The 16726-nt window shown below is 41.6% G+C and overlaps 1 protein-coding gene and 1 pseudogene across 2 annotated transcripts; both read left to right on the top strand.

Moving 5' to 3' along the window:
• The first annotated feature begins 7330 nt into the window (after positions 1 to 7330).
• LOC147429495 (pentatricopeptide repeat-containing protein At2g03880, mitochondrial-like) lies at positions 7331 to 10388 on the top strand. The gene is made up of 2 exons (XM_086495767.1): positions 7331 to 7760; positions 7916 to 10388. The coding sequence occupies exon 2, from the start codon at positions 7995 to 7997 to the stop codon at positions 9531 to 9533; it is 1539 nt and encodes a 512-aa protein (XP_086351893.1). The 5' UTR covers positions 7331 to 7760; positions 7916 to 7994; the 3' UTR covers positions 9534 to 10388.
• Positions 10389 to 10771: 383 nt separating this feature from the next.
• On the top strand, positions 10772 to 14727 carry LOC147429494 (DNA mismatch repair protein MSH4-like; annotated as a pseudogene). Its single transcript, XR_015185883.1, has 5 exons — positions 10772 to 12456; positions 13654 to 13729; positions 13840 to 13912; positions 14029 to 14174; positions 14250 to 14727. The product of XR_015185883.1 is annotated as a DNA mismatch repair protein MSH4-like (transcript).
• The last annotated feature ends 1999 nt before the right edge of the window (positions 14728 to 16726 follow it).

Here is a 16726-nt window from a genome sequence, read left to right as displayed (position 1 = left end):
TCTTATAAAGAAGCCCGCAACAATGGCTAATGAAGCATGGATTGTCCTTGACCGAAAGGCATTAGGAACAATTCGGCTAAGCTTGGCATCAATGGTGGCCTTCAACATTTCAGAGATGAAGACCATGGAGGACTTGATAAAGTCACTTGATAGCCTCTACAAGAAACCATCGGCATCCAATAAGGTATTTCTCATGAAGTGCTTGTTCAATCTAAAAATGACAGAGAGTAGTTCAGTTGCATAACACCTAAACGACTTTAACACCAACATAAGTCAACTTCGATCGGGGAAGGTCAATTTCGACGACGAAGTGCGAGCCCTCCTTTTACTATCATCTCTATCGGATAGTTGGGACAACCTTGTGATGGCTGTAAGTAACTCTGTCTCTGACACAAAAACTCTTAATCTTGATGATGTTGAGGGTGTTCTCCTAAGTGAGGAAATGTGTAGGAGAAGCACATGTAAATCATCAAGTGTTGTACTGTGAGTGGAAACAAGACGAAGGCCTAAGGAGAGGTTCAAAAACCAAAAGGGTCGTGATCACTCAAGGCAGAGTAAGTCACGTACAAAGTCAATTCTTGAATGTTGGAACTATGGCAAGAAGGGCCACATCAAGAAGGATTGTTGGCCCAAGAAGAAGAAGAAGGAGTCAGAGTCTCAAGACAACAAGCCAACATCGGAGGCCAATGTGACAGGTAAAGTAGACCAAGATGCTATAATTCTCTCATTAGACAATGTGTTTAATTCTTGGATAGTAGATTCTGGGGCTTTATTCCATGCAACATCGCACAAGCAACATTTCCAAGATTACAACAAAGGTAATTTTGGGTATGTATACTTGGAAGATGATGAAGATTGTGAAATTGTCGGCAAAGGTACAATTTGTGTTGAAACTGCTAACGAAAATGAATGGAAGCTTAAAGATGTTAGGCATGTTCCTTCTCTTTGCAATAATTTGATATCAACAGGACAATTGGACGATGAAGGTCACAACATTGCATTTGGAAACAAACGTTGGAAGATCTCAAAGGGATCTTCGGTGGTTGCCAAAGGAGAAAAGGTTGGTACACTTTACTTGTGTACTATTAGCACGCAACCTTCAACTTGTGCAATGGCTATAGAAGTTGATAGTGCGGTGTGGCACTACCGGCTTGGACATATTTGAGTGCCAAAGGAATGAAAATTCTTCAATCAAAGAAGCTTCTACCAGGTTTGAAAGAAGTGGACTTAGAGTTCTATGAATATTTTGTTTATGGTAAACAAAAGAGGGTAAAATTTCAAAAAGCAGGAAATGAAGGAAGAAATAAAAAACTTGAATTGGTTCATTCTGATGTTTGGGGCTCTGCAAGTACACCATCACTTGGTGGCTCATTGTACTATGTAACATTCATAGACGATGCGTCTAGCAATTTATGTAGTGAAGAATAAGTCCGATGTGTTTTCCATATTTCATAGGTGGAAAGGTTTTGTGGAGGATGAAGCAGGTACCAAGCTTAAATGCCTCAGATTCGACAATGGAATCAAATATTGCAGCCAATCAATGGCATTCGGAGGCAAAGGACAACCCTAAGGACACCTCAACAAAATGGCATTTAAAAAAGAATGAATATGACAATCATGGAGCGAGCATGAAGCATGTGGCTACATGCAGGTCTATCACTTGAGCTTTGGACGGAAGTTGTAAGTACGTCTGTGTACTGAATCAATCGATCACCCTCAGCGACATTAGATGGGGGAGTTTCATAAGAGACACAGACATGTAAATTGATAATTTATGCATTTCTCAAAGTGTCTGGGTGCGGTGCGAGGCTTTTATGCACATAGATAGAAGCCTAAGGTCAAAGCTAGATGCAAAGTCCAAAAAGTGTTTTTTCATTGGCTATGGAGAAGCTTACTTTGGGTATCGCCTATAGAATCCTAAAGATAGTAAAATATTTAGGAGTAGGGATGTAGTTTTCAAAGAAAAAAATATGTACAAAGATTACTTGGAAAGAAAAAAAACAGAAGATGCAGGTGATGAGTACATGGAGCTTGAGGACGGTGAAGACTCAAGGAGTGCAAGCGGTGACAACGTGCAACAACGTCAACCAATGAGGAGCCTCAGCCTATGTCCTGAAGATCTACGAGAGCAGATATACCTCCAAAAAATTTTGTTCCTTCCTTCAACTATCTCTTGATCTCATATTTTGGAGACCCGAAATCATACGAAGAAGCTATACAACACAAATCCAAAGAAGAATGGATGAAGAGAATGCAAGTGGAGATGGACTCATTACATAGCAACCAAACATGGGAGTTGGTTGAGCTGCCTAAAGGTAAGTGGGCACTGCAGAACAAATGGGTGCACAAGCTGAAGGAAGAAGAAGGTGGGAAGAAAAGGTACAAGTCTAGGCTTGTGGTAAAAGGGTTTTCTCAAAAGAAAGGTATTGATTTCAATGAAATATTTTCTCATGTTGTAAAAATGAACTCAATTAAGCTTGTTTTAAGCCTTGTGGCTGCTCATGACTTAAATCTTGAGCAAATGGATGTAAATACAACGTTCCCTCTTGGTGACTTAGAGGAGGAAATTTTCATGCTTCAACCAAAGGGGTATGAAGTAAAGAGCAAGGAGAAAATGGCTTGCAGATTAAAGAAAAGCTTGTATGGTCTAAAGCAAGCATCAAGACAATGGTACTTGAAGTTTGATGGATGGATGCTAGATCACAAATTTAGAAGATGCAACTCAGATCATTGCGTCTACACAAAGAATGTGGAAGTTCAACTAATGTTTTATGTTGATGACATGCTGATTGCAAGTGCTAACATGCAGAATATCAAAGACCTAAAAGAGGAGCTGTCTAAATCTTTTCAATGAAAGATTTAGGTGTTGCAAAGAGGATACTTGGTATGAAGATATCAAGGGACAGGACAAAGAAAACATTAAAGCTATCTCAAGAGGATTACATCAAGAAGGTACTAGAAAGGTTTGCAATGCAAGATGCAAAATCGATTTCTACACCTTTGGCTGGTCACTTTAAAGTAACCAAGGATATGTGTCTAAAGACACAAGAGGAGATAGCCTATATGTCTAAAGTTCCATATGCTACAGTGGTAGGCTCTCTAATGTATGCTATGTTCTGGACAAGGCCAGATATTGCACATGCATTGGGAGTTGTGAGTAGGTTCATGGACAACCCAGGTAAAGAGAACTGGCAAACTGTGAAGTGGATACTTAGGTATCTAAAATGGACAAAAAAAAATGCTTTGGAGGAATTGCTATTTTCTTGCAAGTGTATGCTAATGGAGATATGGCAGGTGGCAAAGATACTTGAAGGAGCACTACTGGCTATGTCTTCACAATTGGAGGCATGGCAGTAAGTTGAGCTTCAAAGCTATAGAAAGTGGTCTCACTTTCTACCACGGAAGCATAGTATGTAGAAATAACAGAGGCAAGCCAAAAAAATTATGTGGCTACACAGATTTTTAGAGGAGCTTGGATACAAGCAAGACAACCGTGTCTTGTATAGTGATAGCCAAAGCACCATCCATCTTGCGAAGAATTCAACTTTTCACTCAAGGAAAAAGCACATTGAGGTGAGATATCACGCACTCTTTTGGAAGAGGGACAACTAAAGCTAGGAAAGGTACACACAAGTGAAAATCCTGTGACATATTTACAAAGGTAGTCAACAAAGAGTATATAGTTGAGCTTTTGCTCATCTTCAATCAACATTCAAGGATAAGAAGGAAGGATGGAAAGCAGTCATAGGTTTGGTGTGGAGATTAGTCTCCAAGTGGGAAATTGTTAAGTATGGATCCTGACTTACCCCTTGTAATTTTTATTATTAAAAATACACATTAGTAAGGCCCCCATTATGAGGAAAATCCATCGTGCGCGAAGAAAAATCACTTACCGCCGAGAAACCAAAAATTCACGGTCACAAGAATATTCCTTTTCGTCGGAATATTATGACCGGACGGAAAGTGGTTGGAACACGCCGGTCAGTTGGCCGGTTTGCCGGTGGTCGAAAGTTAATGGCCGGTGGCCGATATTAAGGCGGACTTGTCTTTTCAAGGGCGGCCACACATGGGCGCAATGGAGAGTCCAACTTGGACTTGTCTACGCAAGGGTAGCTACAGGAAGCTGCCTCTCATGGGAGAGGGCATCCCTTTTGGCCTATAAAAGGAGGCCTCTTCTACACACAAAAGGCATTGTGATGCATTGTGAAGTTGATGCAACAAAGTGAGTGTGAGATGGTGAGAGTGAAGCAAGGTGGGAGCTCTATTAAGGGTATAATCCCTTTGTAACCTACTTCTTGTTTGAAGTACTAAAGCCATTGAGTGGTTGCTTTCCCATGGATGTAGACCACATTGGATGAACCACGTATATCGTGTGTACTCTCTCTCTCTCTCTCTCTCCCTCTCTCTAATCTCTCGTGTGTCAAAATTATCTCTCTCCATTAAGTAAACTACTCTAATATCTACTTAGCTATGTCCTATTTCCTAACACTAGATGCTTGATCAGATACCTACTTACACCCAATACATTCACCTCCTCTATTTTCGAAGCATGAAGACTCAAAACTTGTAATCTCTTGTGAAATCACGACACCCTGCTAATGTTCATCCTCATCTGGACTGGAGATGATGTCTGAATCAAACACCCTCTATGAATCACCCTCTGCTAATATCTCAACTAGATCATTCGTTCATCCTCTTGGTCAGTTGCTTTGCATACACATTTTGATTCATTTGAGATATCCTCATCATGTGCACTCTCTAAATCCTAGACAACATGTCTATCAAGCTGTTTACATATACCCTCTGAACCATCTTTGATTTTGTCTGCTTCAGCAAGTATATCCCTAATCACTGATTGCTCTTGTTCACTTTGTGCTATCAACCTTTCCTGCTCTAAGTCAATATAATAACAACATTCTTGTATAAAAGCATTTCAAAATATTCCCTTGCAAGTTTTTGAACCATTTTCATCAATTCTAGATTCACTACTTGTTCAAAAGTCATAATCATGTGCTCTTCTAAAACACCACAAAGTTTCATCTCTACTACATTTAGGATCATGCCCTTGAAAGTCATTGCACTCTTTAAACATTGATTTTATTTCCCTTTCCATTGCATCATTCATCTCTTTTTGCTTTTCTGTTTGGCTATCTACTCGAGCCAAAGCACTTTGCATCATCTCAATCAAGTCGTATTTTCCTTGTTGTTGAAGAAAAGGACAAAACCATCTAGCATCGTTAATATCCCTACTACTTGTACATCAGCCATCTTCGCTTCTGCTCAAGTTTCGGTTACTTCACGTCAGGTTCACCGGGTCAAAAATAATCTTGCACAAAAAAAAGTTGTGTTACTTTAGTCAGATAGGCAGGTCTCCGGCTATGGGTGTAAGGGAGATAACAATAAAAGATTGAAAGAACTCTACATGTTTCAAGCCATAAAAGCATTGTCCTTCTACTTAAAGAAAAATACAACTTTGTTCCCTTCATTTACATTGCAAGAATAATTCTCGGCTCGGGTTCTTTGTTTTGAAACCAATAAACACTTTATTTCCTCCCCTGTTGAGTTACGTTCACAATGTCTACATTGATCCCGAGTTCCCTCTCTTGCTGAGAGTGCCTTCAAAAATACCCTTTCTGACTTTGGTTTTCTCTTTAGTTGAGAGAGAACTATATAATTTTACGATAGGCTCTAAGCCCTCATCTATATATAGCTCCCTAAAAGCTAAAAAAAAGAATCCTTAAAACTCATTCGACAAACAAAGAAAACTTGTCCTAAAAAGCTCAAAAAATGCTCACAAACTCTAAAAGCTTTGTTGCCCAAGCTCATGTCAAAAACTTGTAGTCATAGGATGTGAGCTCCTTATTTCGTTCATGTGCCAATGCACCCCAAGCTGGTGTCTTGTTGGTGGCAACTGACATATTTCTCAATTACTCATGAAATTGCTTTAACGATGTCCCTCTAGCAACCATATGCGATACCCATACCCAAGCTCATGTCAAAAACTTGTAGTCATAGGATGTGAGCTCCTTATTTCGTTCATGTGCCAATGCACCCCAAGCTTGTGCCTTGTTGGTGGCAACTGACATATTTCTCAATTACTCATGAAATTGCTTTAACGATGTCCCCCTAGCAACCATATGCGATACCCACACTAAATTATATCGTCAATTGTTAAGGGACAACAATCCAACCCAAATCCCTTTAAGCCGATCCTTTTACTCTATTTTTTTGTAAGCTCCGAATGGAATTTTTCCTTTTCAATTTCTCAACCGATTGTTTCTAATCGGCTCAAGGTTAAGCTGAGACACACCTTAAACACTACTTTAAGATTTTATTTTCCCATCTTTCTCGTTGTAGACACATAGTCACACGACAACATGGCTGCATATTATGCAAGCGAGCGTGTATATTCTCTCTCTCTCTCTCTCTCTCTCTTCATAGGTGTTGATTTAGGCTAGATACACACCAAAAACGAGCTTGCCCATTTCACAATGGGACATGCACGCAAGGTTTACACACGGAGCAATTTCATATATTTAAGTTCGGGACCACATTTCAACAAAGTCTGGTTAACTAATTGGTTCAACTCTCATTTTTCAGCTGTGGGGTATGTGGCTCAACCACTGCCCATCTTTGGACAGGGGAGCTTGGAACCTGTAATCTTTTTGCCATGCAATTGCTAGACTTGGTTGCGAAATTAACGAAACTTATAATCTTCTACTGCCATGTTGGTTTTCATAACCGTTGCCCATCTTTGTCATCACCTGAGTGTGTAAGCAACCTTAGTTTATGGTGGTGAGTTTGGTTGTTGGTTCAAAACTAAGAGCCGAGTCCTGCTATGCCTTAGTGGGATTAGTGGTATTTTCTAAAATTTGTAAAGATGTGGTCACACAAATGAATTTTATTTTAAGGGTATCAAAGGGACAAACTCCTTAAAACTCGTAATATCCATAATACTCTCTTTTTTCTTTGTATTATGAGCTTCCTTTTATACTAAAACGAATGAGAATTCAAAATGAAAGATATTTTTCCTTCTTTGTGGCTCCCCGTTCTTTAGGATGAGGTCATTAAGCTTTTTCCTGTCTCCCTATTATTACTACCGTCACACTACTACTGGCTAGTCTACTGGTTTTTTCGTTTGTTCTAAGATTCTTTCGAATCTTAGGTCTTCATAACGCATCCTCCTCAACACTCACCGTGTAAAAAGGGATGGAGGAATCGAACATAGGCGTGCATAGAAGTCTACTCCGCTGTAGACCACAAGCCCTTCTTCGCTCGTGTATTGAGGAAACTCCATGTTACATTTACAAAAAAAAAAAAAATTGCCTCCCCCGCCTTCGCCTGCCGCTCGCGCAACTTCTGCACCACCCGAATCCTCACCATGCCTTTGGCCCCCCTCTTCCGCCTCCCGTTTGCGAGAGCGCTTCCCCCCTAGCCCGCTTTCTGCTTGAACGATCTCCCCTCACCTGCTTGCGCGATCGAATTCCGGTTTGCTGAGAGGGTATCATGTCCGATTCCATCTCCCTTTTGAACTTTTTTCAGCTGGGACCCCCCTACTACTACTTAGTGTGACCAACTAATTAAGACTAAATTTTGTTAATACTTTGCTCTAGCATATTTACTTGACTGAGAGTTAAATTTAAAGCCAAGACACTTGCTCGACCTCCAACTCCCAAGCAAAAGAGAGGAGGCTGGCCTCTCTAGAGAGAACCCATCAGCGAAGCTCCTCATTCATCAGAGACATCGCTAGCCTCCTGAAGGTAAGCATCAGCACAGCCCGTCTCCTCGATGGTAGAATTCTTCACTTTTTTCTCGCAGAGCATGATCTTGACACCCTTTCCTTCTATGGTGCCCACCTCATCCGCTTGTACTCTGCCTGCGGTATATTGCTCGATGCATCCTGCTCGTTCTCCAGAATTCCTGATCCTACCGTCTTCGCATGGTCTGCCATCATTGCAGCCAAAGCAAAGCTTGGAAGCCCACACGATGCCATTATGTTTTACAACCACTTGCATCTCTCCTGTGCCCATCTTCCTGATGCCCATATCATCGTTGCAGTGCTCAATGCATGCGTCACGCTATTGGACCTGCGCCTTGGAATTCTTCTACATGTGCAGATCAGTGCCCTTGGCCATATTTTGGTGGACATTGTCCGCAACACTCTCCTTAATATGTATATCAAGTGTGGAAGCCTTCCGCATGCGGTTAAACTATTTGATGAATCTTTCCAAAAAGATACAATAACATGGAACACCCTGATAGCAGGTTATGCTGACCATGGCTTTGCTGAATCGGCACTCCTTTTGTTTTGGAGAATGCTGCAGGAGGATGTGCAACCAGATCATGTGACATTTGTTGCTGTCTTAAAGGCCTCCATCCTTATGAGCTCTCTGTCAGAGGGAAGAATGGCACATGGTGTCATTGTTGAATACGAACTGGAGGAGCTCTTAAATGTAGGTAGCTCTCTCATTGACATGTATGCAACAAAGGGAAGTCTTGAAGATGCACATGAGCTTTTCTTTCATTTACCAGAAAAAAATATAGTAACGTGGACGGCAATGGCAGCAGGGTGTACCCAAAATGGTCGTAGTGAGGAAGCTCTTCAAATGTTTCAACAAATGCAGCAGGAAGGCATACGCCTGGATCGAGTCACTTTAATAAACTTTTTGCAGGCCAGCTCTTTAGTAGTAGGGCTCAATCAAGGAAAAGCAATCCATACATACATACTTGACCAAGAAGTGGAGGTAGACAGTATGGTTGGAAGTGCCCTTGTCGACATGTACTTCAAATGTGGAAGCTGTGAAGGGGCATGCAAAGTGTTCATGGAAATGCCAAAGAAAAGTGCCGTAACTTGGAATGTTATGATTGCTGGATGTGGGCAACTTGGAGCACATAATATGGCAATGGAGTTTTTTGAGGATATGCTCAAGGAAGGGCTAGTACCTGATGATGTGACGTTTGTTTCGCTTTTGTCAGCATGTAGTCACGCAGGTCGTTTGGAGGTGGGCTGTTGTCATTTTGAGTCGATGAAGAGTAAATATGGTGTAGCTCCAGCACTCGATCATTACATGTGCATGGTAGATCTTCTTGGTAGATCAGGTAACATAAGCGACGCACAGGGATTACTTCAGAGTATGCCATTTCCACCTTGTGAGGTGGGCTGGAGATCGCTTCTTACCCACAGCAAAACTTGGGGTGAAGTTGATCTGGCCAAAGTTTGTTTTGATAACCTTCGTGCGTTGGATGCGAGCGAGCCTACAATATACGCACTTATGTTGGAGGTATACGCCAATGCTGGCATGTGGGACCAGTGGATAGCAGTAAATGAGATGCGAAGCTCAGCGGCATTGTGGAAGGTGCCTGGAGTGGCCTTTGTTGAGGTAGGCAGCAAGATACATGGCTTTACCGTGGGTGATAAAAGCCTTCTTAATAGCGAGCTATTAAAAAAGCTGAATGGCCTGGAAGAGCGGTTAAGAAGCATTGGTCACGTGCCTCATTGTGTTGCTAGCCTTTCACATGAGTTGAAAAACTAGTTTTGTATGGATTCTGATTTTATACTCAAAATAAACACCATGTGATGTGAACACAGCACGCATGTGAATGATCGAAGCCTGTGCATACCTAGAGTAACTGGATCATAGGAAAGAGTTATCTATGCAATGTACATTAGCTAGAGCGTATGCATATCGAAGAAAAGTTGATCTTTTGCAAGAGGACTTTGGCGCATATAGAGGGTGATAAGCTAAACACAAAGTGAACTGGGGTCAAGGTTGTTGCTTTCATCAATGACACACACCCCTCATTGAAAAGAGAACCTATCTCTATGCCATTATTCTCTGTGTTTCTAAACCAGAATCCATGAATTATAGGTGCAGACGCTAGAGTGCTTTTATGAGAATAATGCTTCAAATTAAATCTTACCAAGGTAACAAAGGTCAGTTTTTAATCTTTGTCACTTCTACTTGTTGCCCTAACCATTGATTTGAACATAGTGCCAAAAAAAAGGCATTAAATGGATGTATTGGTTTAGGAAACCTTAGAGCTCAGGGTTTTAAAACCTTCTGCCCAAATGTTTGTGATTAGCTTTTCTCTGCAACATTCCAAAATCATCAGTTCACAGAGTTTGTGCTGCAGAGATAGAGGGCTGCTTGTGTTACTGATCGTGACCATGTATGGTTTGAGGTTTGCGTTATGATTATTAACTGATCAGACATTGATGTGTACTAATCTCTTTTTGTACTAGCGATGGTATGCCTGCAATACAACATGAATTTTGACATATATATGGTTGTTATTAATTAAATGCAATCTTTGAATGTTGGTCGTACTCTGTATGTGCATTTCACATGCCTTAATCTCAGTGCAAAGAAAACAAATTCTTTTAGTCTCGGAGATGTGGCAAACTCTGAAACCCTTTTTCAAGACCATGCTGTTTCTCCTGGTTCTGTTGTGCTGGATAGCTGGGGTTAGCATGCGTTCTGATATTCTGTACCTTATGTGTTTGCTTGGCTGTTTGATTGGTACTGGTAGCACTTCTTATCTTGCTTTTGTAAGACATAGCAATAAGCTGCGTTGCACGAAACGCCATCCTCAGGGCTGGAAACGGTCCTTATGCGTTTCCAGCCAAAAGAGGCGGTTCGATGTTGTAACTTCCTTGCAAAACATGCAAGAAATGAACAAGGTTAATGCTTTTGGGGCTTGTGCATGCTCATCTGTAAGCATTAAGCATCAACGAATTCATCATCTTGGGGTTTTTCATGTGCCCATGTAGCCTCCATTGAGTATAACCCCGGCGTTTCCTAGGTTTTGCACATTGTTTCAAGTTGCCATTTGCAGGCTACTGTTTCTTGTTTGGAAACGTTTCATGCAACACAGGCAATAAGGATTATAATGGCTTTTGAGGGAACTATGAAATGGGAAAGGTGTAAGGATGCACAATTTTATCCCCAGATTCTCATTCTATTCCCTAATATGTGTAAGGATGCACAATTTTATCCACAGATTCACATCCTATTCCCAAACATGAACCTGAAATTTGTTTTCAACGGCATTTAGGAGCTCGATGAGAGTGGTCTCTAGGGGTCTAATCGTAGATGTTTTATTGTATCTAAGAGCTTTGCATTGTTTTATGTCCCCATTGCAGTAGAGGGGACCTAGTCTATGACACCATCGGCACAGGTATCCAGTGTCTATCCAGTGTCTGGGCGCATGCAGTGTGAACCCGGCCAGTGTGGCCAGTCACTTAAAATGAGGCCAAGAGGGTGATTAGTCCAACGATTGTAAATAGGCGGTGTAGGTAGCCGGGAGACCCTCCCTCTTTGCGAGTTGGTCTACTCCGTTGTAGTTTGCATAGAAAACGGGGCCAGTTTGGGAAACCTCCCAAGCACCAAGGTTACCGGATAGAAATCCTGGTTGCCTGTCATCCAACACAACTCCGTTGGCTCGTTCTGGGGAGCTAGCATCACATATACTCATTTCATTAGCAAGCTGGACCTCTGTATCTCTTGGGATAGGACAAATGGAATTGTTGCATGTGCAGCTGTAGGGGAGGAGCCCATTCAGGATATTGCAGATCTTTCAATGTTGGCTTCTCTGTGAAATGATCCTTGAAGTCATGTTCCTAGGATTCCTTGTCATGGGCGATATATTGCATCAAGGAGTGGTTTTCAGCTTAGAGAATTGTTCATCAAATTTGCCGGTAAATCCACTCTTGGAGGATGGCCCTGTACATCTACGATGGTGGTCCTCCTTTGTTCATCTAGGTTTTCAAGAAGCTCATATAACCTTTTGATAGTATGGCCCCCACAATAGGAGATTGAAAATCTTCACACAGCATGTTCAACGCCCAAGCTGAGGTGGTGGTTACATGGGTGATTACTTCTTCACCCTGCGGAGTCTTGAAACTTTGTTGGCACTGCCTTTCGGCAGAAAGGGAGGGTGAATGATAAGCCAATTTCAGCCCGTAGAGCGTAAGTCAAAATAGGAAAATCGTTTATCTCGAACTTTTTGACGAGTGATGAATCTCCCCCGGCAGCTGACAGTTGGTGATTTGGGAAGTTTGTGTGGGGAGTAGATCGTTGTGCAGGACCTGCAGGTTCAAGACTACAGCAGAGGATTCGAGCCATACTCTCTCGACATCCAGAGTAAGGATGAGGACGGATTCTAGTAGTAGTATCTTTGTTGGCACTGCCGGACAAATTCGATTTGACTACAAAAAGTGTGGCCTTCAATTTCGCTTTCTTTGAGAAAGAGGGTTGAAGCGTGGCACGTGCGCCACGAGTCGGGTTCACCTGGCCAACTGTGAGTTTGAGCGCACATTTACACGCACACGGGCTCGCGGGATATGCCACTGGGCAGCGGAGCATTTCCAGCAGGCGCAGCAGCAAGACTCCCGAGTCCTCGGCTACACAATCACATGATCACATCGTTGTGGCCATTATCGAGAGTCGAGCGGAGGTACGACGCAGACACCAGAGAGAGAGAGAGAGAGAGAGAGAGAGAGTTTCACTGCATGCATCCTTACATGCAAGAAGTTTTGCGCGTGTGTATGCTTGGCACATTGTGCTTGGACTCAGGTACGTAGGGCTGGCTGCCTTCGACCTGAGGAGCGCATCTCACAGTCCTATACAAACACCACTACTTTAATGCTGCACCTCTTCGACCCTATTGAAATCATTGTGCTGCCCTCCGGCACAAATCCCCAAGGCTCGGCAGGCACATTCGGACTCTTCAATCATGTGCAAGCTAAAAAGGTCAGCTGCATTTTTCTTCTGTCAGCCTACTGGCATGTCTGGTCTACATCTTCACACCGTAGTAATGACATCCATTCTTTAAGCTCAAGGACGTGTTTTCCTCCCTCTCTGCAAATTAAAGAGAGAACTAGAACATCTTCTACATATGGATCCTTTACTGTGGTCCAGGGTGCTACCATGTGAAGAATTTGGCAGCCAAAGAACCTTCGGCTTTTAGTCTTGATGGGTATTTCAAATAGTACTATCTTTGCCTAGGGGCAGCAGCTGCTGTTCTTAGATGGTTAGATTCTCTTCCTTAACCAAGTACTAAAAGCACCACAGTGACTAAATAGTTCTGCGTGACCTTCCCTGTTTAATGTAAGGTTATGTTTCAGGGTGGGAAACGAGAAAGGAATTATTGTGATCCATCATTCGCTTAGGCAAGATTTTGTCACCAGTAACTAGATGCTGCAACATCATGACTCATTTGCTGGGTCTTTGTACTGAGCTTGAGACCAAAAAATATTTAGATATAAAGAGATTCTCAATTGCCCTGCTCATTGAGAATGAGCAGAACTAATCACCTTAAGGTCGTACCTTAGGTTAGTGTTAATGGATCAGTGGATCATATGGGTAATGATTCGACAAGGTATTCAAAACCTTGCTTTGCTGATGACACTTGCGAACTTTGGCAAATTATGGTGTTGAAAGTTTCATCTTGCAGCTTGAACCGAATTGTATTATAACCTTAGGATTCCCCTCTGTTCGCCTCTTAACATGTTGCAGTGGTTCTTCTTAGTCTTCATTACGATGATGTCACTGCAGGTCGATGTTTGACCAAGGAACTAAGTATATGAGAATTTTAATCATTTAAGCTTGTGGGTATATTTGCTTAACTGTCTTTAGATGCTTCTTATTGTAGGTCAATGCGTCTCCGAGCAAATCTCCTTCAGCCATTGAAGGATGTTGTGACTATATATACTCGTCACGATTGTCTAGTAAGGAGGACTCAAAATGGTTCTTATAACTCGCTACCAAATGGATTGTGAATTATTTGAATAGGCTTCTTTTATTCTCACACTTTCTTTGCACTCTTTGTGAGTTGAAGGAGGAGTTAACCAGTAATGAAAAGCTGTTTTTTAGACTTTCAAGAGTACTCCTGAAGTTCCCTAAGGACATTGGTAAGTTCAAGGTCGTTATGCCACTTTATTTCACAATGGTACAAAAGAAATTTCATTGGGAAGCAAGTTGTTGGTATTTGTCTGCAAGCTAACAAAGCATTCCTGTTCATACAAAGACTGGGTCCTTTGTCACTTCTGTTTTTGGCAAAAGAAAACTGTAGATAATGCGACAGATTCTTCTAGCACAAGAGGCCGGAGTTGGGCTCTTGTTGCTAGTATTATCCTGCTCAAAGCAGTGGAAGTTCTTCCTGCTCTTGGAGAGGTAAAGTTGCAGTCAATCATTGCTCTTTAGGATCATGTTGTCTTTTCAAGTAATGGGTTCTCTATGAGATTCCAGGTCCTTAAGGCAGGAAGAAGCCTCCTTATCACTGATATCAAAGAGTCCATGTGCCAGCACCCCAAATTTAAAGCTCTACATGAAAGGAGTATCTATCTACATACATGCCCTTTTTAGCATCTGCTTGCACTTTGTGAGGATAGATCCTGTCAACAGCTAAATATAGCGATTTAAGCACTTGCCAAGAAATATAGAGAGACATTAGATTTGCCAAATTTAAAGATGCCATTCAACAGCAAGAGGGGATTTTATATCGCTATACCAGAAAAAGATGTCCAGTTGCAAGGCCTTCCAAGATTTTTTCTTCAGGTACAGAAGATTGTTAATTGTTCAACCGGCAGTGCCACTCGTCCTGTGGACGCCTTGTTCTCGTTCTTTTGTACCCAGATATGGTATTAGATTCACCATTTTGTAACAGATTGGTCTCATAGGTTATTTTGGCCTTTTGAAGACGTTAATATAACATTTCATTTCATTTCATTTCTTCCTCTCCCTCTTCCTCCCCCTCTCACTCTCCCTCTTTAACCTCTCTCTCGTTTCCTTTCTGATTATTGCGGCCTGTGTCACCAACTTTATTAACGACTTGATATACACAAAATCAGAGGTGACCAGAGTTTAGCTTCCTCTTTAACGTTGCGCCTTTGAGGTAAGATGCTTATAGACACCGCGTGCTTAGGGACAGCCTGCGTACTTATCTGCTGCATCGCTTGTAGGTTGACCCCGTTCCCATTTTTGAGGAAAGAGAACTCTTCCCTCCTCGAATCCTCATAACCATGACCAAAAAAACCAACAACAGAGGGTGATGTAAACACTCAGCAATCAGATAGGCAAAATTGTTTCATTTTGCATCTTCAATAAAGATACAGAGTAGTCAGTGCACGTTGTATCAACAACTGAAGAATTGCATGGAGTTTTTAATGCAATTACGCTCCCATTGTGCTTAGTATAATTTGCAACTCTCACCTCAAGTATGGGAGGTGTGAGGCCAAGCATTTCCAAAACACACTGCTTGCTGCCTACTGGAATCTTTCTCTGGTCTGCTCAAGGCCTGCTCTACAATCCATAGCCAGGTTCTACTTTTAATTTTTCTGGTCTTTAATGTCTGCACACTGCTATCTATCTCACTGCTGTTGGAAGTTTGTAAGGTCTGCTACGTTCAGAGGACTGAAAACATAGGGTATAAGGCTATTTGTGTACATAATGGTGTTCCCACGCTGAAAATCTGTAATATTCAGCCATGTGAAGGTTCTTGTGGACACGATACTCCATGAAATGGACCGTGACAACTGATTACCCATTACCTGTCACTACCTTTGATAAAGTTTTCAGATGCATCATGAATAATTGCTTGCTGTGCCTACAATCTATAGAGTTTTGAGACACCATGGATTTCATTTTGTAGCCGATATATCAGAACTTCTCCAATGTCTTCACTATCGCAAACATCTAAACAGAGACACAAACATTCATAAGCTTTAAAGAAAACAGCATGGGATGGATCGAGGGATTTTCCAAAAATTCTTGAGAAAGCCTGCGAATGCATTTCCGAGGCACTGTGATTACTAGGGTGCACTGAACCTAGGTCAGCATGTACTCCTACACAAGTTACTCAAACTCAGGTGGAATGATAGCGACAAGTGTTCGACAAAACATCTTGCCCGCTAAGGACACACTGTTGCCTCAATTATTCGCTTGCAAGAAACCTATTGAAATTAAACCTCCTTGCGTGAAATCCAATTCGTTGTCTGTGTTTAAATCGAGTTTCTTTCCTATGTTGTCAGATCCACACATCACAAGGGCATCTGACAATTCCAACATCCTGCTTCCCTCCTGCGATGAAGCCAGACCAATGACATGCAATGCTCTCTTCTTCTTCTTCTTTTGGGCTCTGGCCTTTTACACAATTTAAGGTTCTACACGTCTGCTCGCAATCCCTTGCTCCTTCCTATTCATGAATTCCATCATAGCCTTCCAAACTACTAAAGTGCATTAAATGTATTGATCCCTTTGAGTTGCTTGTATTCATTGTGCATGCATTGCTTGATGGTCTCCCATCTACCCACCTCTTGATGCAATCATTATGCTTAGCTTTACATTGCACAAGTTATGCAATGTAAGACGCTTTGTAGATGATATTTTTGTTCTCGACGTTCTTTCATTTCAAGATTTTATGTACTTGAATTCGAGTACTGTAGGTGGAGGAATTTATCTTAAGGAGTTTTGTGAACTTAACTGTACCACAAATAGTGATCGTTTTGTCTTTTTAGACCTTAAGATTTTTCAGACTCCCTTGGGATTAAAAGTAGATATCTATGATAAGCGTCTTGAAGCAGAATATGTCAATCTAAATATCATCCGTATGTTTCACATTTCTTCGAACATTTTCCCTTTAGCTAAGTACGGTGTCATTTGCTCTCAACAATTTAGATTTTCTCGTCTTTTTTCTTTAGTAAATCTTCTTTTGTTGTTGTTACCCC

This window comes from Adiantum capillus-veneris, chromosome 22 (genome assembly GCF_014529385.1).
Source record: "Adiantum capillus-veneris isolate H3 chromosome 22, ASM1452938v2, whole genome shotgun sequence".
In the NCBI taxonomy this organism is placed as follows: domain Eukaryota; kingdom Viridiplantae; phylum Streptophyta; class Polypodiopsida; order Polypodiales; family Pteridaceae; genus Adiantum; species Adiantum capillus-veneris.
The sequence above is the reverse complement of the archived record's forward strand: the minus strand, read 5'-3'. Positions and strand labels throughout refer to the sequence as shown.

Excerpts from the sequence above, each read along its gene's own strand:
- LOC147429495 (XM_086495767.1), top strand. The coding sequence starts at position 7,995 with ATGTTTTACAACCACTTGCATCTCTCCTGTGCCCATCTTCCTGATGCC.